Consider the following 24,606-nt stretch of genomic DNA (forward strand, 5'->3'; position numbering starts at 1 on the left):
GTAAAAGTTTTTGCCTTTTATTGTCTGATTTTATCAAGTGCTAAAAACATAAACAACATGAGATTCTGTAACGATCAAAATGTTATTAAACATTTCAAAAGCAGAATAAGTAACTTCTGCGTAAACCAAATGAATCCTTGTCAGTAGAAACTTTGTATTTTTCAGTTATGTGATTCTGACTCCACAGCTGGTTGGCAAAACCTTTTGTCCTGCTGAATTACACGTAGCAGAGGAGATATGATGCGTCTTTAATATAGCAAATATTAATATATAGCAAATATTAATATATAGCAAATATTAAAGACACAAAACCACATCATAAGTATATTAGTATTAAGTCCACTACCTATAAATATATAAGATTTATACTAAACATATGCTTGTACCAATTTTTACATAACTTTAAACTCACTTAAATATAATTGTACCAAAATACACTTTTAAGAAATACATTAAATAAAAATATACTTTAAGTGAACAAAATATGTATTTGCCTAAATAAATATGTAGTGTAAATATAGACTTGCTCAAGCGTATATTTAAAAGATATTTAAAATATCTGTCAAATATGGTTTGTGTATATTTTAAAATATATGCTCAAAATAGAACTTTTTAAAATTCACTTAAAATTCATTTAATTCCTTCTTTAAGTTATTAATTACAATTTGTTTTAAATTACATCTCAGTATATACTTTAGGCTAATAAAGTATGCCTTTTTAGGTGCCTTTATAATCGTTTACTATTTTTCTTAAAATGGCAAAGAATAAAACAATAATAAACCTTATAGTGGAACTTGATGTAATGTTGTTTAATAAAGTAAATAAATAAAATATCAAAGATTGATACTTTAGTGACAGGTTCTGCAACAAAAACAATACTTGTCCTGAACACTGAATGTAGCAGGTATCTTCTGTTTTACATCTCTCCGAATATGATCTGTTGTTTTCAGCTTTTTTTAAAACACGGAAGCTGTTTTTACCCGATCCATTTTCAGATGATTTTAGATCTGTTAGTGAACGGCATTCGCTGCAGTTCACACTCCAGACCAGATGGTGGCGGTATTGCACACTTTCATTTTTTTGGAAAGCGCCATAAACAGAACAGACGCTGTTCAAATTCGCCATTTTTACTCGAATAATATTGAATTAAAAGTAGAGAGGGCCTTGATAATAGTTAGTAGTTTTGGTAAATTCAAGCTGGTGACGTTCTAGTCCGAGTTAGACGACAACACAACAGGACAAGAACCGATGGAAACGAAATGTGAGTCACGAAAAGAGCCGAGGGACGAAGGCTGCTAACGTGCTGCTAGCTGGTGGTAAATTTGCTTCCAAATGCTAATTATCTTCGTTTAATTATAAACAGTGCAATAAAGATATAAACAACCTTACGTTGGTTTCAGAAATAATTATTTTATCAATTTTATTGTGACTTTTATGATTATTACTATAACAGTCATTCAGCTTCATGTTATACTAGATTCTATGAAACAGCGTCATTGTTTTTATTGTTTTATACTTGTGCATATGTATTAATTGTTTATATCTTGTAACCACGTTGTTATGTATTGCAATTTTTTTGCTCAGGTCCCTCTTTAAAATGAGATCTAGATCTGAACGGGGTTTACCTGGTTAAATAAAGGAATATAAAATAACTGCATGGAGGCTGTTTGTTGCGACTTAATTGTGAGGTTGTTATAACTCGTTCATCATTGTTTTTATCTTCATATTTTTTATCTTTTATATCTTCATATTTTTGCAGTGTAAGCAGATGAAGATGAAAGAGGAAACCAGGAATCAGGAGTTAAAAAACCTAAGACCTTCCTGTCTCAGCAGAGGCTCTGGCTCCACCAGATCACCAGATCCACCAGATCACCAACCAGCTCTGAGGATGAAGCTCCACATCGTCTTCATGGTGGAAGGATTTTTATTTTTACTGAGCAGCTGGCCACAGTTTAACAGCAGAACCTGCTGTGTTTCCAACACTAAGTGCTTAATAAACATGATTTCATTTAAAAACAACAGGACAGAATTTATTCCCCTTGTTAATCTACCATTTCTCTTTCATACATTTTATTCATTGTGAGCTTTCAGGGCCTGTGATGGACCGGTGACCTGTCCAGGGTGAACCCGCCTCTCATCTGATGACAGCTGGAGACGGGCCCCACCGGCCCCCTCACCCCCTGCAGGGACCAACGTGTTCAGATCATAGAAAGATTTTAAGTTAGTTTTCTCCCTTAAGTCCACACTTAAAGCAGCTTCATAGTTAATGCCAACATCAACTGATTCTATGATATTGCTGGTTATTTTTTCTACTTCTAACATAAACAGGTAAAGAAAACACCCAGGAATGTTTTTTCCCTCCAGGCATCCGGTCCAATCATCACCGGTTCTGATGATGTCACATACATAGCAAGTCCACAACGTCTTAAAACTGTAAGTCGTATTTTTTTCTTTGCTGTTTTTCTGTACTCTTTAAAATATAAAAGCTTTCTCTGTTTAGTTGCTCTATTGTTGTTTTTTGTAGGTTTCTGTAAAGTGAAATGTTCTGTTATTGATCCTCACTGATCTTAGGAAGGAGAAATATCAGTTTGTCTGCAGTAAAACTGGAAAACCGTGACACTGAATTAAAACAAAACTCTGTCCTTGGTGAAATATTTTTCACATTTTCTCTAAAGTGTACCTATTGTGTTATTGTGCTAATTTTCATAAGCATGTTGTCTGTAAACTTTGTATGTAATGACAATTTGTACAATTCTGTGATAGTATATTGTCAATGTACTCTTAATAAATGTGGTTAACACTTTATTTGACGGACATGATGCTGTCATAAACATAACGCCTGTTATTAACATAGCAACAGGTGTCATTCAGTAAATAATGACACATTTAATGAGAAGTTGCTTTAAACGTTGGATTAAAGTCCAATAAAAGTGCCAACTTTGTAATATTTTGTAAATGACACTTTAATGCAAAGTTGTCACTTTTAATGGACTTTAATCCAACGTTTAAAGCAACTTCTCATTAAATGTGTCATTATTTACCAATTGACACTTCATGACAACAGTCAGACATTCATAAAGACTCCTTCAAGTTTATGACAGTTTTATGTTTATGACAGTGTTATGTCAGTCTTATGACTATATCTGTCAGAATATCTGTGTGTCGCCTTATTTTTGTGTTAATTGAACCGAAATAACTGCAGCAAGCGTTCATGTTGAAGTGATAAAAGGTAAGATAGCACAGCTAACCTGCTCTCCACTTTCTAATGAAAGCTTTTCACTGGCCTGTGAAATGTGATCCCTTTGGATCTATTTACCTTGCTATCATAGTGACAATATCAAAACTTTGCGTCCTCTTCTCAGATTCTTTGCTTGACTGTCATTTCCCCACCACCGACATTCCTGCCTGTTGTAAAGCAACAGATCATGTGGCGCAGAATAAGTCACATGATGTTCAATCCACTAGATCACCGAGTAATCGCTCTTCTTCTTCTCCGTTGGATCATAAAGCGGTCGTTATTCCTTTCTTTTCTGTCAATTAAAATGAAAAATGACTTTAATAAGTCTGAACTGATTTCTGTTCTTCGTCCTTTCGCTCGTCTTCGCCTGCGGGACAAATTGCTGAATTCAGCTTTGAAAAGCACCAGGTGGTGATGATGATGATGATGATGAGCTTCGGCCCCGCAGGCTACTTCACACCGACGTCGTTAATGAGGGACCAGCTGCTGCCTCCAAACGACGACCTTTGACCTTCAGGCGATCGATGGGCCTTAATTTACTGCCAACTGTTTCTCTGTTCGCCAGCAGCTTCATCTGTCGGCTTTTATTCTTAGAAACCAGTTTGGTTGTGGAAATGGTTCCAGTTCTGCTCAGACGTTTCCATCAGCATCACAGTGAAAATCATCCAAACGCAACGAATTTTAAAAACAACGATTGTTTGTCACATGAACTGCGGATGAGTTTGTGCTGAAATCTGCTTGTTTAATTCTTTTTTTTCCCAACATATCCTCTGAATTTAATGTAAATGAGCCTGAAAATAACAGAATAGATTTATAATATTTCAGGTGCAAAAACAGCAAAGAGTCAAACGAATGGGAACAGATTCAAACTAAAAATATAAAGTCATACAAGAGAAAAATATACTTTATAAATGATTAAATGTCTGAGTAGAATCATTTAAAATATAAATAAATTGAATTAAATTTCATACTTGCAGCAGCTGAAGCTTTCATCGAGTCTCAGGAGAAAATCACAAAATGAAGGTTATCTGCATAAAAACGGACTTTATTTTTTATTTAATTCTTTATTTCAAACAGGAAATGACGTCATAAACAACGTGAGGTCCTGACACACAGCCCTGCGGTAGAAAGGACGGATGGATGGATGTTAACCGCTCAGCTGTTTTTCATGTCAAAATATTTGATAAAAAATAAAAAAACCTTTAAAATGATTAATAAAATGATTCCGTTGTTCAGTTAATTTTCCGGTTTGTCTTCCTGATCTAATTGATCCTGATCGGTTCTCAGCAGGTCGCTGCAGCTGGAGACACGAAACCAGTTCAACACTGTCCTGCTAATGAGGAAGAGGAGGAGGAGGAAGAGCAGCGACTCTCAGACATCAGAAGGTTTTTTTCCTCCATCTGACGGCGGCTTCCTGTGAGACGTCCTCCCCTCTGTTTCCACGGTGACGGCATCCCCCCCTCCCCCTCCTCCTCCTCTTCCTCCTGCTGCTCCTCTTCCTCGCCCATCGCTCGCTGTCCGGCTCCGTCGGCTCGTCGGTGTCGTCAGGATGGGAGATAAAGGAACCAGGTGGGATTTGTTCCGTTTCTCTGTCGGTTCTGCTCCGGTTCTGTTCGGGCTCGCGGTGCCGTGGTGTTACGTAACGGATCGGAACCTGCAGGAGAGTGACGTCTGCGTGATATTTTCCTCATTTCTGCGTCTCATATTGATGGCTGGCGGTGAGACGGGAAGCTGAAGGACGGGTTCGGTTCGGTCCGGTTCGGTGAATCCGCGCTGCGGTGTCACTGCCGGACCTTTAACTCTGAATGCATGAGCGCACGCGGTGCCGGAACAGAGCCGATGCTTTGTTTTGAATGGATCAGAGTCGGAGGTTCCGGAGGTTCTGACAACACGAAACTTTGAGATTCAAGTCAAATCAGTAAAAACTGGATCGGTCCGATCCGAGGGCAGCGCTGCAATCAGAAGGTTGTAGGTTTGATTCCTCCTCTCAGGCACTAAACCCAAAGTTGTCCACCGATCTGGTTGGTGAATAAATGTGAGCTAAACGTCTTGCGGTCAAAATGACTGCCAGAGTTTTATAGGTCCATTTAACTCCAGAACAATTCCCTGATCGTTTCTGGTGCCGATCCAAACCTTTAATAGCTTCAGTGCCCGAACCCGGTTCGGTTCTTCCTGTTCTTTATCTTTGATTCTCTGGGGGAAAATGTTGAGCCAGCTTTCAGGATGCATGTTCGGTTCTGTTAGAGTTCTGGAGGTTTTCCTTCCAGCTGATTCCCACCACAGTTCGGTTCAGTTCAGTTTATTTCACAAAACATGTCGTCTTAAGACAACTTACAAAAAAACGTGACTTCAGTTCAATCAAACAGTGAATTAAGCTGTTAAATATCCAGATTAGTTTAAAAACACTCAGTTTCCTCAGGACTCTGTTTGTTTATGACGTCATTTCCTCCTACATGACAACAAACTGCATGAAATTAGCTAAAAGTCCGTTTTTATGCAGATGAGAATCTTTTATTCTTTTATTCATGTTCTAGTTCTGCCAGAGAATCAATGGTAGCTCCATGCTAAAGCTGCAGCTGCTGCAAAAATGCTAATTCAATTCAGTTTGTTTCTGTAGCACCGTTTCTCCAGGCAGTTTACAGAAAAGTCATTTTAATTCAGTCAGACATATTCAGATTAATCCTAGTCATCAGTCAATGCTTTAGCTTAATTATTCAAATTAGTGTAAAAGTTTATATCCAAGGAAATCCAGCAGAGCCGTTGATTTGCAGTATTCACTCCTCCTGACCAGCAGGGGGCGACAGTGGAGAGGAAAACTCCCGTTTAACAGGAAGAAACCTCCAGCAGAACCAGAACCGGGCTCAGTACCAGCAGCTGTCTGAAGGCTTGAAGAGACAAACAGAAAGATCCAGGATCATATTCTACGTTCATGAACATTCAAACATTAACAGGGAGAACGATGAGGTGATGGCAGCATCATAGCCAATCACAACGCAGAGCAGGTGTAGCTTCTCTGGAGAGAAAACTATGCAAACTGGAGAGTAGTAGAAGAAGAAAGTGGCCAGTTGGTCCTCCAGTCAACCAGTCTATCAGCTTTATCAGAAAGGAAAGTTTTAATCCTAGTCTTAAAACGGAGTTGTCACAACATCCGGTTTAATCCCTGCTAATGTATAATTACTAAAACTGACATTATCATCTTGGGCAGAAAAGAGCAAACAGTAAAACCCATAAAACCTCTGCAGTAACCAGGACAGAAGGATCTACACCCAGTGAACCGTTGGTGAGTCAGTGGATGGACTCAGTAGGAATGTTCCAGATCTTTTCCAGTGTGGCGTGAGAACAGAGGCGGGTCCAGATGTTCAGCGAAGGAGACCAGAGAGGAACTGGGAAGTAAAACCATGAAGGGAATTGTTTGAGACGTAGAATTTAGTATCAGAGTTTATTTAGGCTGCGCGTCGTGGTGGAGACCAGAAATGATCATTTCACTGTAAAATGATCATTTCTGAAAAAAGAAAAAAAAAACACACACAGGATTCAGAACCACTTAAAACGAAGCAGTAGGTCTTCCAGGCCAATCGGTGGCGCTGTAACGCAGTCACAACAATGCATTAACCACAGAACGGCGCCATGTTTGTTTGTTAGAGTGAGAGAGATGGAGCTCTAATGCGATCGTTTATAAAAAGACGCAGATAATCAAACCTTGTTCTCTGTTTTTGTTCTGACACAGCGCCACCGATTGGCCCAGCAGACCTACTGCATCGTTTTCAGTGGTGCTGCATCCTGGCGTTTGGGCTCACATTTTCTAAATATTTGTTTTTAATATAAATGTAGCGGTGTTGGTGTTTGTGTAGGCGGGGCGTTAGTTTCCTGAACTCTCAGCGGAAAGTTGAGTAAAGAGTTTGTGTGTTGGGAACTCAATGGATGGAAAAATGTTGTCTCATAAAGATATGAAGGAAATTGGGGATAATTTAGCTGTTTGGATCATTTAACTGATAAACAGCTGTGGTCTGAAGACAACAACTTGAGGAACTCCTTGATTGATTGGGGCTGGACCATGGAGGGAGTTTCCTGTGGAGGTAAACTGTTTCCTGTTGGATCAGAAAGATTCAAACCAATGAGAGAAGTAGATGAACTGAGGAACCTGTCAATGGAGCTGAACGGTCCAGAAGAATCCAAAGACTGAGACGCTGAAGTCCAGCTGCATTGGGCCAGAGGAGGATGGAGAACCGGGCCGCAGTGGAAGAACCAGGGATCAAGGCAGCCAGAGAGAAAGAGCCGATGAAGGATGGAGTTATACGGGTTAAAGACTTTCAGATTTAGTTAAAGACTAAATCTGAACAAACTGAGCCGTTTCACTGAACATGGTCAAGATGTTTGGGATTCACTCCGAGGATCCAGAAGAGGAGAAATCTGACCCACGCCGCTCCTCCACCGTCTCCGTGACGCTTCTGGTTTCCCATCATGCCAGAGATGCTGGATCAATAATTCATGCTGTGCTTCCATCCTTACGCCGGAACGCCGCATGTTCGCTCTTTAACCTGAAGAAGGAGGAAACCGGTCAGCATGGAGCAGCCTTTAAATCACCAAATGGTTCTTCAGACATCAAGTTCTGGTTCAGCCTGAGCTCTTACTTTGAAATTCATTTTTCTCATGGATCTTCCTGTTTGTGAAAACTTGAGGTTTCCGTCATTTCTGTTCCGGTTCCCTCTTTTCCTCTGTTCTCCTGCCGGTGTCATGGTGGTACTGGTGCGGTTCTTGCCTGACTGTGGGACCCATCAGCACCAACCGGGCCTCATTTGGATCATGGCTTTGCAGCAGCTGTGTGACATCATCATGTTGACATGATCTGGGTCTTGTTGGGTTTCAGACCCAACCAGCCGGGTCCAAGTCTGGTCCAGAACTCAACTGGTTGTCTGAGTCTCATGGGTTGGTGTCTGCAGACCTTGTAATGTCCTTGTGCTTAGTGGGTTTATGGATGTTTTGATGTGTGTCTCTGGGTGTCGGTGTGTGTCTCTGGGTTTCGGAGTCTCTGGGTGTCGGTGTGTGTCTCTGGGTTTCGGAGTCTCTGGGTGTCGGTGTGTGTCTCTGGGTTTCGGAGTCTCTGGGTTTCGGTGTGTGTCTGGGTTTCGGTGTGTCTCTGGGTTTCGATGTGTGTCTGCAGGACTTGTCGGGTTTCCGTGACTCTCTCCGTGTCTCTGTGTTCTCGGCCTCGATGATCTGAGCCGTCGTGTCGGGAGAATCTTAATGAGCTCAGAGCGACGGTCCCGACATACAGAGCAGCTCAGTGATGCGGCTCTGCCATCATCACAACAAGCTGCTTTAATCCAAACTTCAGCAGAGCTGGGAATCAGGTCTACTGGTGTTACTGGTGAGATCCCAGCATGCTGCTGGTCTCTGCAGCTCTAAACCAGTAAATGTAGTAGAAACCTGCAGCTGATGGTCACATTGTCATCATCATAATTTGTCATTAAAGCGTTTAATAAATGATCATCAGAAGGCTGTGAGGATCTGGGTTATTACCTCCTGTTTGTCCTGCAGCTCCTTCCTCCTGTTTTTGGCTCACGGCTTGGTGCTGCAGTCGGTCGGTGCTGCAGTCGGTCGGTGCTGCAGTCGGTGCTGCAGTCAGTCAGTCGGTGCTGCAGTCATCTTGAAGGGCAGTTTGTCAGGCCGCCAGCGGAGCGGCAGGCTGGATGGACGCTGCTCCTCATCAGCAGAACGTAGAGTTTCTGCATAGATCCGCTGAGACGTGATGGAACGGAGACGTTCTCGTTTCTGCATGGAGGAAAATTTAAACTGATGCAGGGATTCAGCTGGAAACAATTATCAGATTAAATATGAATTTTCTTTTTACCCCTCCAGGGTCTTTTGTGGGCTCTAGTGTCCCTTCTATGACAGCAGGCTGACAGGAAACGGGGAAGACATGCGGCAAATATCGTCGGGTCCGGGAGTCGAACCCGCGACGGCCGCGTCGAGGACTCAAGGCCTCCAAATACGGGTTGCGCTAACCAGTACGCCACCACGGCACGCACCCAAATATGAATTATTTTATGATATTCCTGCACACACAATTTTGTGTGTGCAGGAAGGATCTCCAGTAACAGTCAGTCTTGCAGCAAACCTCAAGAAGCTTCTGACTGAAGACACTGTGGCTTCACCTGTTACAATAAATCAATTAATAACATAATATTCATAATCCATTTAGTTTTGTTTGTGCTGTTTATGTTTTTTATTTCCATTTTGTTTTATTTTGGATATTTAAATTAACTTCCAGTTCCTGTTTTGATCTTTACAAATGTACAGTTTATTGTTCTTTGAGATCTAAACTTGGATTACCAACATTTTACTTAAAAACTGTTTCAAAACAACAATATTTTTATTTATCGCAAAAACTACTGGGACAATTTGTCCTCCAACAAAATTAGTTATTGTGACAGGCTAGCTGTGGCTGTTAGCATCACATGCTAACGGCATCACATGCTAAATCTAAAGAAGCGGTTACATGTTTTACAGTCATCTCGGTGGTTTCCAGGCAGCCAACAATTGCCTCTAATAAGCTAAAGTACCTCTCTTATGGACGTTAGCATCACATGCTAACAGCTCAACATCCATGCAGCAGAAGTGATATATTGCACAGTAACCTGGATGACTCCATCATTGCTAACCGACCTCCTTTGCTTTTGCTGCTCCTCTTTAATTCTGTCTGTTTGGGGAGATGCTGGAGTAGGGGATACGAACGTTTCTGTTATGATGGATGGTTTGAAGTTCCTGTCTCTGCATCCTGAAGCCTTTTCAACTCCTCTGGGATTTGGGGTCAAAGTTCAGGCCTTCTGAGATGCTAACATTTTGCCTTGTTGCTATCTAAACAAAATCTTAAAAGTAACAAAAGAAAGAGCAAATGTCCTTCCAGCTGCACAGCGTCTGAAACCAGAGGGAATAATTATCCAAAAAGTCAAAGTTTTCTGCCAGAATTTAATGTTTTAAATAGAAAAACATGAGAAAGAAATCATCACACTTTGTAATTTTTCACACGATGACTCCAACTCAGTTTATTTTCTTAGTTGCTCATAACTCAACCAAATTGAGCTAAAAGAGTTAAAAACATTTAAATAATCCATCATAATCCTGAATTATGATGTTCGGCTCATCAGTTTATTGGAGCTGAACATTCAGGACCAAAAAGTTTTTATATTACAGTTTGAATAAGTTAAAATAGAGAAATTTCTGTCCAAAGGAAAGGAAATATTTTTAGCTCGATGTGTGAAACGTAGATATGGAGATAAAACTGACAGCAGCTAAAATGAAACATGATTTTCTACAGCACTTCTGAATAATCTGTAAAACATCTTCAAACTTTAACTGTGATTATATCAAAACTGTGAAACAGATCCAGGTTCTGATCCGGTTCGGTAAAGTTCTGGTGCTGAACAGATGAACTGAGCTGTGAAGTTTGAGCTCTTCAACACGGGAGGAGAAAAAATCCTCCTGGAAACAGAAATACAAGAAGTAACAGAAATATTCTTTGAGCTTCAGTGTCGTTGACGTTCTTCTCTCTGGATGTTTAAATCTAGGGCAGGTTTTAAGATTTGCTCTGAAGCAGGAAGTAAACCTTCTGCTTTGCGTCTTTCTGTCCTGCAGACTCTTGGAGCTGCAGAGTGAGTCGGCTGCAGGTCGGCGTAAATGAATCCGCCGTTCATTAATCAGGCGTAAACGGGCCGATGCGACGCTGCAGCGTCCAGGGAGCCTTCAGGATCCATTCAGGCTGACACAAACATCAGCCATCGATCCGGCGGTTAGTGTTCCCTCAGTGTTGGGCGTCCTGATCGATCAGATGAATAGAGTCTGAACACAGAAGCTCCCATTGATCACCTGACCTGATGTAACTACAGCAGATGGAAAACAGCTGCAGGTTAAAACCTGAGGAAGTTGAATAACCGAGACAGAGAGTCGGTGAATCAGTCGGTCTGGTTTGGTCGGAGCTCTCTGATTGGTCTCTGACGTTTTAACCATTTAGTGTCTGCTTGAAGCGCCATTAGACGTCACGGTGTGCGGCGCCGAGCGGCTGATGTCAGGAGGGAGCGGAGGAAATCAAACGCTGAGCAGCTCGACTGCATCGCTGTGGGATTTTCACCAAAATGTTTTATTAACAGATCAGATCATTATTTCAACATGGGAAAAACAAAACAGTCAATATGCAGTAAATATAGAATAAGAGTCTTACAACACACCCCTGAGGAACGCCAGAGTCACAAGCCACAGATTATAATCAGCTCTGGTTCAAAAGACACTAAAACATTAATCTGTCAGCCGAGATTATGTTGGGGTCAAAGTTGAACTTTGTATTTAGTCTTTAAACGTGTTGTAACTGGTACACATCCAGAAATTTCTTCAACATTGAGAAAATGTAAATATCTGTAATAATCCTCCACATTGCGCCAAAATAAAAACGGAAACATTTGGATTAATGAGTGACAAATCTTAATTATATCGTTTTCTAAAGTGAATCGGATGAGTTTTGTGTGTATGATCCTCATGTGGCTGATTATGTGATCATTTAGGTGGTGGACTACAAAAATGGCCGACATTTTCCTTTGCAATGGTGCATTAGAGTCATTGTAGATAGAAAATTTTAAAAAAGCAGCAATAAATTTCTGCCAAAAATCTTGAGATCTGACATTTTCCATAAAAATTTCTGAGCTTGAAAATTTAAAATTTGCTGGAAAAAAACTCCCAAATTTTTCCAGCAATTTCTGAGAATTTCTAGAAAATTTCTGAAATTTTCTAGAAAAATATTTATAAATTTCTGATTTGCAAACGTGAAACATTTTCAGAAGTGATTTCTAGAAAGTTTCTGTGATTAATCTAAAAATGCCAGATTTCTTTCTGTGGCTGTGACGCAACGTCGAACTTCCTGCTGCCTGCTTGTTTCCCACAGCGCCCCCTGCTGACACTAAAACACTCCAAACATGGCGGATAATTTGTTTGGTTTGTCTGATGGACAAATTCACCTTTAAATGTTTTACTGATTTGTGCGTCAGGAGTTATTGGTTCTCAAGCCAGCATTGATCAGTGATTGGTCTGTGATTATTCTGTGATTATTCTGTGATTATTCTGTGATTGATCAGTGATTGGTCTGAGGCTCTAATCACTTCCTGTCTGCTGTCAGATGAGTCTGATGAATCTTTAATGTGTTTTCGTTCTTCCTCCAGCAGCACATAAACCCGTCCGACTTAACGAGCCGTGCCGATCAATCAGCTCCGGTTCCTATCGCTGGAGGAGTGAAGACAGATCACTTCTGTCTGTAAATGAATGAATGAATGAATGAATGAATAAACTCCACAGTAATTAAAACTGATTCCACTTTAACTCAAACCAATATTCTCTGATTTCTTTAAAAATTCACACATTTTTAACCAAATTTATTGTAATTTCAACCAACTCAGTCCAACCAAACTATAAACCATCAAAACAAATTAAATGTCAATTTCCTTTAATCTATGTTAATCCAGATCCATTTCTAATCTCAAAATCAGTTTAAACCAAATTTATTCCAGTTTAAATAATGACTTTAGTCTAATGTTCTCCACGTTTAAACATTAAACTAAATAATTCCTTATAATCATCACATTCTAGTTTATTCCAACATAATCTGTTGTAATCAATTTATTATTCAATTCAAACCGACCAATCCTAATCCCAACATTTCACTTTCTTCTTACTCAATCTGAAAACAAACAGAAATAAATCAACTGGATTCTTCTCCAGTTTCCAGTTCATCCCAGTTAAATGCAGCCCAGTTTGAGACGTTCTAATTCACCCAATGCAGTGATAATCCCCCTCAATCCGGCTGTAATCTGAAGGAAAGCTTCACTTAGTAAAAATATAAACGTATCCCAAAGGCGTTTCCTCTTATTTCACTGCAAATGGATCCAGTTATTCTCCAGTTCTGGACCAGTAAAGCCAGTCGCACTGCAGCTCCATCCAGTTATGAATAATTTACAGAGTCCAGTTCAAACCAGTTCATCCAATCTGGTTTTAGGTTTATTCCATCAGTTCAAACTGATTCCAAATGGATCCAATTAGTTTTTTATCATCTAGCAAAATTAAATATGTTATAAATATTATATGAAATAAAAAACTTTCCAGTTGTACTTTTACTAAACCCAGTCCAGTTGAACCCGGTTAGTTTGGTCATTCAGTGCATTCAGCCTCTTCTAAGGCTTTGAGTTGTCCAGAACCAGAACCACATGCTGGACCCAAGTAGACCTTCAGTTACTGGTTTCACTGCATCTCTTCATGCTTGATTTTTGCAGAAACATCGAAGCTGGAAAAGTGAATGTTTTTTATCCACAAGAAGAAGCTGAATTTGCTGCAGTGATCAGGAGAAACAGCGCAGCGGCTCTGGGCGGAGGGATCTGAGGCGGTGCAGCGGCTCTGGGCGGAGGGATCTGAGGCGGTGCAGCGGCTCTGGGCGGAGGGATCTGAGGAGCTAAAGTGTAATTGGGATAATTAGTGAGTTTATGGCGAGCGGCTGATGGCGCTCTGAGCTCCCAGGAGTCCGGCCGGTTTCCAGTAACACGCCGCCCCGATGCTAATGGAGCTGCTGGAGCTAATTTATTACCGCATTACCTCAGAGGAGGGGACGCAGCAGGGCGGGGCGCGGGCCCACGGGGGACGGGGAGGGACAGCAGGAGGCCCAGCCTGGCTTAAACTCTGCAGGGCCGCAGCAGCAGCTTTTAGGGCCCCTGTTGGCTCCAGCTATCAGAGATATTAGCTGCACTTCATGGTTTGTTTATTTAAGTTTTTAATTAACCTAAAACACATTATAGATTTTAATTCACTCAGACTGATTTTTTAAAGCTTTTATTTCTGTTCATTAGGATTAAAATCCAGACCAGAACTTTACATCAGACCACAAACATTTTCATACAGAGATGGTGATTTAATAAAATGTTTTCTTTTCCACAAATACTTTTAATTTGAGAGATGAATATTCAGATTTATTTAATATCAAAAATATATTTGAAACTTAAAGTGTTGGTTTTATTTTGTGAAAAATGATTTGGACATTTGAATTTATGTTAAAATTCTGGCAAATTTGCTCACAACTTAATATCTTATCCATCTGATTACATTGTTTTGTAAAAATAAATTAGATGTTTACTGGAGGCGGCTTATTACCAAATATTTTTTATTCTTTTTAATTTTCTTATCTGTTGCTTCAGGAAGCTGCAGGTCAGCAGAGCTGCACTGTAAATCATGTTATGATTTAATGTAATTTACAGAAAATCTGAACAGTTCAAATCAGAACTGAACTGATCAGAACTGAACTGAACTGATCTGAACTGTACTGAACTGAGCTGTTCATATCTGAGCTGAACTGGACTGTTCTGATCAGAACTGTTCAGATCAGAACTGAACTGAACTGAACAGGTTTCTTTTGTTCCTGACCCGTTTCTGTCTCTCTGTCTGGTTCCAGAGTGTTTAAGAAGGCCAGTCCCAACGGGAAGGTGAGTCTCAGCGTTTCAGAAAATCCTCCTCCATTTTATTTCAGGGCAACGCGCTTTGGAGGCCCGGAGTCCTGAATTCACCAAAGTATTAAAAATATTGCGCTCTATTTACACCGAAGTTATGAAATGAACATGTTAGTGAACTGAAGGTTCAGATGGTTGAAATGGGCCGAATGGGCAGACGCCCAGGGTGGCATTAGAATGTGGGCGCCACTGTTTGCTGCTGAGAGATCAGGATCTGTTTGCTTCTTCTAGTTGGAGTATAAACTGTGACCTTAACTACGCTCCGAGCAGGAAATCTGAATAAATGAAGTTTTTACAAACTGAGTTTGGAGCAACAAAGAAACTGTTTTAAATCGGTTAAAATAAATATTTAAAGTTCCCCAGTATTTCAAACACAAAGAAAAGTTAAAGTTTGTGTCATCAGATCATGACTATAGTAACAGAACCATCAAACAATGATTATTTGCACTTGTACAAATTTAACAAGCTAATTTGAATCTTAAAATTAAACTATAAACAATTTAAAATATTTAGATTATTCTACACCAGGGGCCAAAATCATTGAGTCTAGAGAACCGGCAGGACGAGAAAGAAAAATAAAGTCAAGCAGATAAATCAACAAAAATCAGTCTAAGGGCCACAAATGGCCCCTGAACCGCAGTTTGGACATCCCTGACCTACATTGAGACCGTCCAATAAGATTCAATAGAATTCTCATTTTCTATAAATCTTTATATTTGAAAACTGAAAAATTTTTCAAACAAAAAATAAAATGATGTTTAGTGAAACACAATTTCATGTTTAAATAAACAGAAAAATGTTTCAAGTTATTCAGCCTTGCAGCCAGATTAATTTTTCTGCTGCGTTGTGTCTCATCCATAATTCATCCTCACTGTTCCCGTTTCCTCAGTTTCTCTGCTGCGAATCAGATTTAAACAGATTACTGATTATAATTCAGTTTTATCTGGATTTTACTGAACTCAAAACAGAAGAACACGCTGTTTGTTATTGTGCTTAAAGAAGATAGATTTAAGATTTTCATTGTTATTTGACACCAGCACATCTTCATCAGCACAGACTGAAAACTGTAACGTTTCCACTCGGCTGCTTAAATGGGATTAAACTTTTTTTAGTCTCCCCGTTTGCACTCACACTGATGAGCAGATTAGCAGGGAACCTGGACTGAAATGCTTTGCCTAACGGCACATCCACTGAATTTAAACTCTCAACCTTCTACCTGCTAAATAAGTTCTGTTGATATTGAGGTAGAGCAGCCAGCAGGTGAAAGAGGGCCCCATACGGACAAACAAAGACTTTCTTAACAAAGTATAGCATAGCTTAACATAGCATAGCTTAACATAACATAGCTTAACATAGCATAACTTAACATAGCATAGCTTAATATAGCATAGCTTAACATAGCATAACTTAACATAGCATAGCTTAATATAGCATAGCTTAACATAGCATAGCTTAATATAGCATACCATATGATTTCATGTCATAGCATAACATAGCATAGTTTAACATAGCATAGCTTAACATAGCATAGCTTAACATAGCATACCATATGATTTCATGTCATAGCATAACATAGCATAGTTTAACATAGCATAGCTTAACATAGCATAGCTTAACATAGCATAGCTTAACATAGCATACCATATGATTTCATGTCATAGCATAACATAGCATAGTTTAACATAGCATAGCTTAACATAGCATAGCTTAACATAGCATACCATATGATTTCATGTCATAGCATAACATAGCATAGTTTAACATAGCATAGTTTAACATAGCATAGCTTAACATAGCATAGCTTAACATAGCATAGCATATGATTTCATGTCATAGCATAGCTTAACATAGCATAGCTTGACATAGCATAGCATATGATTTCATGTCATATTGTAGCATAGCTTGTTGTTGATGAGTGAAAGTGTCTATCTGTAAGTAAATACTGTATTTATGCTGCTGCTACTTGCCAGAACATTTGGAAAAAGATTTTTAATTTCCAGAAGATTTTATCCTGGTTAAATAAAGATTGGATTCCATAAAGTACCGTAGCATAGCACAGCTAACCATAGCATAAAATACCATATCGTACCATATCTGGTTATACCAAAACAAAATGTATTATAGCATATATTTTATTTGGTAATCACATTAACAGAAATTACAGTTAATCAAATGTCGCACAATGAAAACAACATAAAATAGAAGAAAAGTAAAAATCACTCTGCAGGTGTCGGCTTGGTTTTACGTTTTCATATCAGAAAATGGATACTTTCTGAGCTGAAGGTTTTGTTTCTCCTCCAGCTCACGGTTTACCTGGGGAAGAGAGACTTTGTGGACCATGTGGACCTGGTGGAGCCCGTCGGTGAGAAGTTTTAGTTCAGGCTGTGAAATGAAACCTGGCCACCGTCAGGCTTCTCTGTTCACTCTGTGTGTCTTCCTGCAGATGGAGTTGTGTTAATTGACCCAGAATACCTGAAGGAGAGGAAAGGTGAGGCCCCTGAGAGTTGGTTGTGTGGTGTTGGATGTGAGGAATCGGGGCTCTTTAATTTGGCGGGGTTCCTCTGGGAAGCGTCCTGGAGCTGCTGATCTTTCTGCTCTCTCCAGTGTTCGTCACGCTGACCTGTGCCTTCCGGTACGGCCGGGAGGACCTGGACGTCCTGGGGCTGACGTTCAGGAAGGACCTGTTCGTGGTGAACATCCAGGCGTTTCCTCCACTGCCTGAAGAGAAGAAGAGTCTGACTCGTCTTCAGGAACGCCTGATTAAAAAACTGGGGGAGCACGCCTACCCCTTCACCTTCGAGGTACCGACGAAACTGCTGCTCTGGTTCTGCACAAAAAGTTTCACTTTCTGGTTGGTTTTTTAGAGATGAAAGATTTGGTTTTGCACTCTGACTTCAATCTGTTTCATAAATGACGCTGACCACTGTAGATGTTTTATCTGCTGGATTCAGGCTGGTTATTGGGCCAGTCGGCTGTTTAAATGCCAGATAGGCTCCGCCCACTCACCTTAAAGGTGCTGTTAGCTGTTCTTTTAATGGCTCTGATTCAGGAGGTTTGGCTCTGGAATCAGAGGAGATGCTGTTCCTCCTGCTGCTGAGTCATAAATGTTTGAGTGAGGTTTAATTTTTAAACGGGTTTGTTCCCAGATCCCTCTGAACCTGCCGTGCTCCGTCACCCTGCAGCCGGGACCGGAGGACACCGGGAAGGTAGCATCATTTTTCTGTTCCGTCTGATCTGAAGGAGGATTCAAACCGACGTCTCCTCCTGTTGCTGTCCTCAGGCGTGCGGAGTCGACTTTGAGGTGAAAGCTTTCTGCGCAGAAAATCTAGAGGAGAAAATCCACAAAAGGTAAAAGTCACTGAGCCGCGGTCGGGCCCCTGGTAAGGCAGGGATTCCTGTCGGGCTGCTGGTATTAGACTCTGCTTCTGGTTGTTTCAGGAACTCGGTGCGCCTGGTCATCAGGAAGGTTCAGTACGCCCCGGAGAAACCGGGCCCCCAGCCGACGGCCGAGACCACCAGGCAGTTCCTGATGTCGGACAAACCGCTGCACCTGGAGGCGTCGCTGGACAAGGAGGTAACACCTGAGACACGAACAGACGCCGCAGGGAAACATCTTCAGCTGAGCCATTTAAACACTGTTTGATTAGCTGTTTGATTTGGGCTGCAGTCATCCAAGGCAAGGGAAAATATTTACCTATTTAAAGGGGCAGTGTCATGTGAAATCAACCTTTTTTTAATCTTCCCATCATGTTATGATGTTTTTCTCTGAAGTGTTGCTTTGATTCTCTCAAATGCATGTTTGGGAAATCCTTTCATTTCCATGGCAACCATTCCACTGTACTGGTTGGACCTAGCCCTGCCTTTGAGGCTCAGCTCCTCCCCCTCTCAACCCCTTCAGACTAGCCAGCAGCAATTAGCAAACAGCTGGTGGAACTGAGCTCATCATAGGACCTTCTGCTCAGAGCAGCGCTGGTAAAAACGTCATTAAAGGGTTAATAGAGGAGCCATGTTGGGATGACTTCCTAGAGGAAAGAGCAGGAGATTCTTAAAGTGACAGAGGCCCAATTCCAAGGCGCTAAATTACAAAATCAAATTTCTTTTAAGTCATATTTGAAATATACAGCATTTTTCTAACAACTGATGTTAAAATAGTTATAATGTGCTTTAAAATGGAGATTTGTGGCTGGAAAACACAGCGCTGCCACTTTCAGATATTGCTGCATGTTGCGTTCATAAATGTTTCTCTGGTTTACCTGCTGAAGCAACGCGCAGCACCACATGATGTGATGTTCTACAGTGAAACATTTCGCCTCCTGCTTGGCAGTGGAGCATCCTCAGATCCTCAACAGAACCAACTTCCATTCATAGTTTTTTACTTTGGCTGGGCCAGACGCTGTACGGCTGCTATAGTTGAGCTTTTAGAGGTTAGCATTGAGCGCGCGAGCTGAGCAAGCGGTGAGGCTTTTTACAGTTGGCACACACACTGGAGTTTATTCTCTGGGTGTGAGCCCTCATGGTCAACCTGCTCTGCAAGAAAACCCTCCGAATTGTCTGATTTTAGTGAATTCAGAGACAGACAGTGTGATTGATCCTGAAAGTAAATTTTCTCTAACAAAATGACTCAAGTAAACGTAACTGAGTTAATGTAACCAGCTGCTGCCTGACTCTGGCTCAGTGGAGTTGGTTAAATTGGTTTTATTTTGTTCTTCAAGCTTTGGAAACGTTGTTTTAGATAAACTTTCTTTATTTGTTGGAGACACATCGAGTCTCCAAATATTCGGTCTGTCCAGAAGGGGGCGCTAACGGTGGGCTTCCTGTCCAGACGTGGTTCCTGATGGAAGTTATTCTGCTCTGTCTCAGATTTATTACCACGGCGAGCCCATCAGTGTCAACGTTCACGTCACCAACAACACCAACAAGACGGTGAAGAAGATGAAGATCTCAGGTTCCCCTCGCAGCCGTTTCCTGTGGCTCCTGCAGCGGCAGCCATGTTGGATGGTTTAACTCTGGTTTGTGTGTCTGCAGTGCGGCAGTACGCGGACATCTGCCTGTTCAACACGGCGCAGTACAAATGTCCCGTCGCTGTGGAAGAGTCGGAGTGAGTCTCGTTCAGTAAAAACACAAACACTTGATTAACATTTTCTAATTACTTAAATCAAAGCTTCAGGAACATTTAGTCTCTGATTACAAACCGAAGAACAAGATGCAGCCGATTCCCAGATGAATCTAATCAAGGATGTTTTCATCTCCGTGTCAGGATGTTTCCACCAGCAATGTTTTAACAAACAACGGTTTAAAATAATTTTCTATATTCTCTTTAGAGTTTACTGTAAGGAAATATTTTATTGTCATTAATATTAACTCCTACCAGCAGGATGGCGTCATTTAATGTTACTTTAGTTTAATCAGAATCACATATTTTAGAAGCTAATTGGTCCAAACTGGGATCTGAATCAAAATAAATGGAAATAAATTGTTAAAAAGAAATGTTTAGTTTATAATAAACCTGTCATGATAATAAATGTTGCTGGATGATAAATTGCCCCAATAAATATTGTGATAAATGATAATATTATTCGTTTGAGACCATTTTCATGTAATATATTGATAAAGGTATAATAATGAAAGTTCGTCACTTCAAACCATTAAACTTTAATTTTATGTTTAAAAATCAAAAACAGAAATGAAACCATTTACAACAAATTGATAATGATGTGACAAACCCTGAAGAAATATCAACCAGAACGGAAATGATTGAGCACATTTTAATGTATTATTCTATTAATGGATTAATTACTAACTGTGACAGTTTAAAATATGCATTAAATTTCAAATTAAAACACATTCATACCTAAGTAGAGACCAGCGAACCTAACAGTCACGTTTTGGGACTGTGGAAACCCAGAACCAGTCGGTTTGGGTCCCGTCTGTGGCCCTCAAACTGCAATTAAAAAATTATGCAAAGTCGGCCCGCAGATGCAGAATTAAAAATAGTTAATTTTCTTACATGGGAAAATGTAAAGTATAAGGCAAAGTGTTCATGTTTTCTAACCAGGTTTTAGTAAAAGATAAAACCGAGTTTATCCAGAGACCTTTACTGAAAAACCAACTTCAGCTTTAATCTCTCTTAAACTTGGATAAATATGGCAAATGTTTTGAAACAAAGTGGCCCAGATCCTGTTATTATAACTGAAAATAAATGTATTCAATCAAGTCCAAAAGAAACTGAAAATTTGATGCTTTTGCTTTTAAAACAGAAAACCTGCAAAATCTGCTGCGGCGTTTTAGGGCAATTGCAGAAAACTCAGAAACTTTGAGAGTAATCTCTATTTACAAAAATAATATATCATTTTTAAATTAATATCAGAAATTTTCCCAAAAAAACGTGAAAATTTCTTAATTTCAAATGGCATAAATTTTCTTTTCATAATATTCTGAGAACATTTCTGAGTGTTTTTGCAGAAATGAATTCCCGTTTCCTTCCTGCATTGGCCCCAGCACACGTTAAAATCCCCGTCAAGTTTTGGCTCTGCAGTAAATATCAGGCTACTTCATTTGCTTGATTTTAGTTTTGTTTTCTTCTGGCCCATGACTCCTCGTCAGTCTACAGTTTTGGCCAACATGGCAGAACGTTTGGACTGAGCAGTAACTCTGTCTTTGTGTCTTCAGTGACGTTGTGGCTCCCAGCTCAACGTTCTGCAAAGTTTTCACCCTCACTCCATTCCTGGCCAACAACCGGGAAAAGCGCGGCCTCGCCCTGGACGGAAAACTGAAGCACGAAGACACCAACCTGGCCTCCAGCACTCTGTGAGTCCCGCCACACTCGTGGTGCCTTCACTGTCAGTTGGAGAGGTGGCTGCTGATGTCTGACAGCGTGTTTGCTCTCCTGGGAAGCCTGAGAGAAGGAGCCAACAGGGAGATCCTCGGCATCATCGTGTCCTACAAAGTCAAAGTGAAGCTGGTGGTGTCACGAGGCGGGTGGGTTGCCCCTCAGTTTTACTTTAAATCATTTCAACCGGAAAATATGCCTTAATAAACAGTACTGTGAATGCATCAGAATGAGCTGGTTTTGATCTGAAGTCTGTCGTTGGTTTGAGACCCAACCATTGGGACGTGTTGGATCCGGGTCACCATCAGGAGAATGTCCGTCCTTTAACCTGAGTTTTACGGCAGGCTGCGTAACTTCAGCATAAAACCTTGAATTAGTCTGAAATCCTGCCAACAACGCCGCATTAGTGCGAGAAGGACGAAAGCTCCACAGAGAAATCCTGAAACTTCATGGATTTCGTTTAAAGACAACCTGCCACAAAGACGCAATCTGATCCCAGTTATTTTCTTAAAACCAGTTTAACACAGTTTGAGAGAAAACAGGATTTAAGATCAAATAACGGGATTTACCTGAAAACCTTCTCAGGATGTTGTGACGGTCAGAAGAAAATATTTCTTCTGAAACTATTGATTAGGAAAACTTTGAAGAACCACAGGAGACTGAAAGGAAAATGGGAACTGGTCCTGAAGTTTTTAAATTAATTTTAATAAAGATTCAGCTTTAGAGTTATTAAAAGAAAAATGTCCTGCAGTTTTCATGCATTCTTTCAGAAAATAAGCCACAGTTACTCACAGTTTGTGTCTCTGTGGCTTTAAGTCTAAAGAGAAAACTCTACTCTCTGTCTCCAGTATCTAACATGAACTCTTTGGTGAAAGAATCAGCTTGTAGAAATGACTAAGTACATTAACGTGATGTTGATAACATGAAATGAAGAGACTGGCTCAGTTAAAACAGCTAGAAATGCTGCTGCTCTGAAACTGACAGTGTTAAATATTTATTGATTTCAGGCTTCTCGGAGATCTGGCTTCCAGGTAACCTTTCACTCTGTCACGGATGGAAACGTTCATGCTGAGATTTACAAAAGGTCATCCGAACATCTTACTGCACACAGCCTTCCTGGTGGCGACATATATCCACTTTAATAAATGCCCTTAATGAATCTGCTGTTGAAAAGTGATGTTTTATGAGCTTCACCCGGTTGATCTGTTTTCCAGTGACGTCTCTGTTGAGCTGCCCTTCACATTAATGCACCCGAAGCCGCTGGAGGAGTCCATCTACCGAGACGGTGAGATGTGTTCATATTTCTGTGGCTGAATAATACAACTGAATTATTTCAATAAAAAAACTTCCTATCTTCTGGATTAAAACTGTTAAATTTGCTCAAATTCTCCATCATAGCTAAGATTACATTGTTGGATAGAAAACAGCCTAATGATCCCGGACAAGCCCCCAATAAATCAAACAGGAGGAATTTCCTTCAATAAAAACTACATCTGTCCACTTTAAAGGCTGGAAACCAAAAGTTATTTCCCATCTGACATATCTTATTTCTTGGTTGTTGATGCCCTTGATATGAATACATGAACAGTTGCTATGGTTAAGAGTTAATATTCATGGTTTGGGGTTTCTTTTCTCCCACATGGAAGCGATCTGCTGTATAACTGTGAATAACGATCCTAGTGATGATCATCTGCTAATGTTAGCAACAACATTGGTAATACAGTGATGGGCTGTTGTTACACTGAAATGTGCATTTAGAGTGAGTTATATTTTCTCCTGTAGATTATTTGTAGAATGTCAACATGATGTGAAATGTGAAGACATTTTTCCGTCGTGTCTCAATTCTGTTTGCGCTGTTGACAGAAATCCTGCCAACTTTGTCTTAGAAAAAAAAGAAACCCTACATGGAGAAGAAGAGTGAATCATCTTAGTTTGTGATGTGATGACAGAACTCTGATCGCCTCTTTCTGGCTTCTCCACAGCTCCAGATGAAGCTCCGATCGACACTAACCTGATTGAGTTTGACACAAAGTAAGCAGCCCTCCAGTCTTTCCTGCTGGTCAGCTGGCTCTCTGATTGGACGGTGCTGGCGGCAGAGAGGGTTTCCTCTCGGCCCGTTAGCGCATTAGCAGCTCTGAAGCCATCTCCTGAGTCTCAGCCTTAATGCATCCTAATGCTGTGGGAGCTGCAGGAAATGGGCTTTAAACTGGAAACTCTTCCAGCTGTCAGCAGCCACTCTGGATCTTACTGATTATTACTATGATAGTGAGATTGCTTTAAGACCCAATTAGGAGGTTTGCCTTGCTCAGAGGGATTCATTACTGGTTTTATTTTCAGTTTTAATGCACTTTTTGATGTTTTCTGTGGAAGCTTTTTAATTGAACTCGGTCTAATGAGTCTCATTAAGGCTGCGCATGAATTTATCCTCAGTGAAATGTTGAAAACGTCCAGATTGGTTTGTTGGCTTCATTTTCTCAAAATACATCCAGGCTCTTGGTGTGCAGCATGCTCATCTCATGCTTATCAAAGGCTTTACTTTAAACATGTAAAGTGTGTGTACATCTCTACATTACCTAGCAGGGAGTCAGCAGAAGCATCTCTATGTCTGTTGAATTAAAATTCATCCTCTCATCATCTGGTCTACAGATATCGATTCCACTTCACTTTCTGTCTACTTCTCAGCTCATCAAACATGTATTGCTGTCTGGACAAAGTCAAAGATTACCAGGTGTTTTAAAAAGTTAGATGGACAGCCATACTCAAACTGGTTTTCACCCATTCACACCAATTCGTAGGCAACTTTGGGTCAGGTCAGCATGTTACATTCGGCTTAAAGCAGAACTTACAAACACACACAAGGGGAATCTGTCCCAGGAAAACAGGTAAGGTATGCTACACCATTTATTTTGGAAAAATAAATAAATAAATACCCAAATCACTCAATAAGAAATAAGTTGATCCTTAGCAACAATGATTTATTCAACTAGAATTACAATACTACAAAATAA

At 40.4% G+C, this 24,606-nt stretch overlaps 1 protein-coding gene across 3 annotated transcripts in view; it reads left to right on the forward strand.

Moving 5' to 3' along the window:
- Positions 1-691: 691 nt before the first annotated feature.
- arrb1 (arrestin, beta 1) overlaps positions 692-24,606 on the forward strand; it is a 28,784-nt gene continuing 4,869 nt past the window's right edge. The window contains exons 1-18 of one of the 3 annotated variants that reach the window (XM_028045283.1): positions 692-1,316; positions 1,760-2,220; positions 2,329-2,433; positions 3,363-4,807; positions 14,715-14,745; positions 17,071-17,131; positions 17,213-17,257; positions 17,374-17,570; positions 17,916-17,975; positions 18,050-18,117; positions 18,208-18,343; positions 19,630-19,714; positions 19,795-19,867; positions 21,439-21,576; positions 21,664-21,747; positions 22,606-22,629; positions 22,813-22,883; positions 23,581-23,629. In XM_028045283.1, the coding sequence (XP_027901084.1) occupies positions 4,788-4,807; positions 14,715-14,745; positions 17,071-17,131; positions 17,213-17,257; positions 17,374-17,570; positions 17,916-17,975; positions 18,050-18,117; positions 18,208-18,343; positions 19,630-19,714; positions 19,795-19,867; positions 21,439-21,576; positions 21,664-21,747; positions 22,606-22,629; positions 22,813-22,883; positions 23,581-23,629 (1,142 nt within the window). In that variant the 5' untranslated portion in view covers positions 692-1,316; positions 1,760-2,220; positions 2,329-2,433; positions 3,363-4,787. The remainder of the gene's footprint in view (positions 1,317-1,759; positions 2,221-2,328; positions 2,434-3,362; positions 4,808-14,714; positions 14,746-17,070; positions 17,132-17,212; positions 17,258-17,373; positions 17,571-17,915; positions 17,976-18,049; positions 18,118-18,207; positions 18,344-19,629; positions 19,715-19,794; positions 19,868-21,438; positions 21,577-21,663; positions 21,748-22,605; positions 22,630-22,812; positions 22,884-23,580; positions 23,630-24,606) is intronic. The other 2 variants (XM_028045284.1, XM_028045285.1) reach the window with 2 other exon arrangements.

The sequence above is a fragment of the Xiphophorus couchianus genome, chromosome 18, assembly GCF_001444195.1.
Source record: "Xiphophorus couchianus chromosome 18, X_couchianus-1.0, whole genome shotgun sequence".
NCBI lineage: Eukaryota > Metazoa > Chordata > Actinopteri > Cyprinodontiformes > Poeciliidae > Xiphophorus > Xiphophorus couchianus.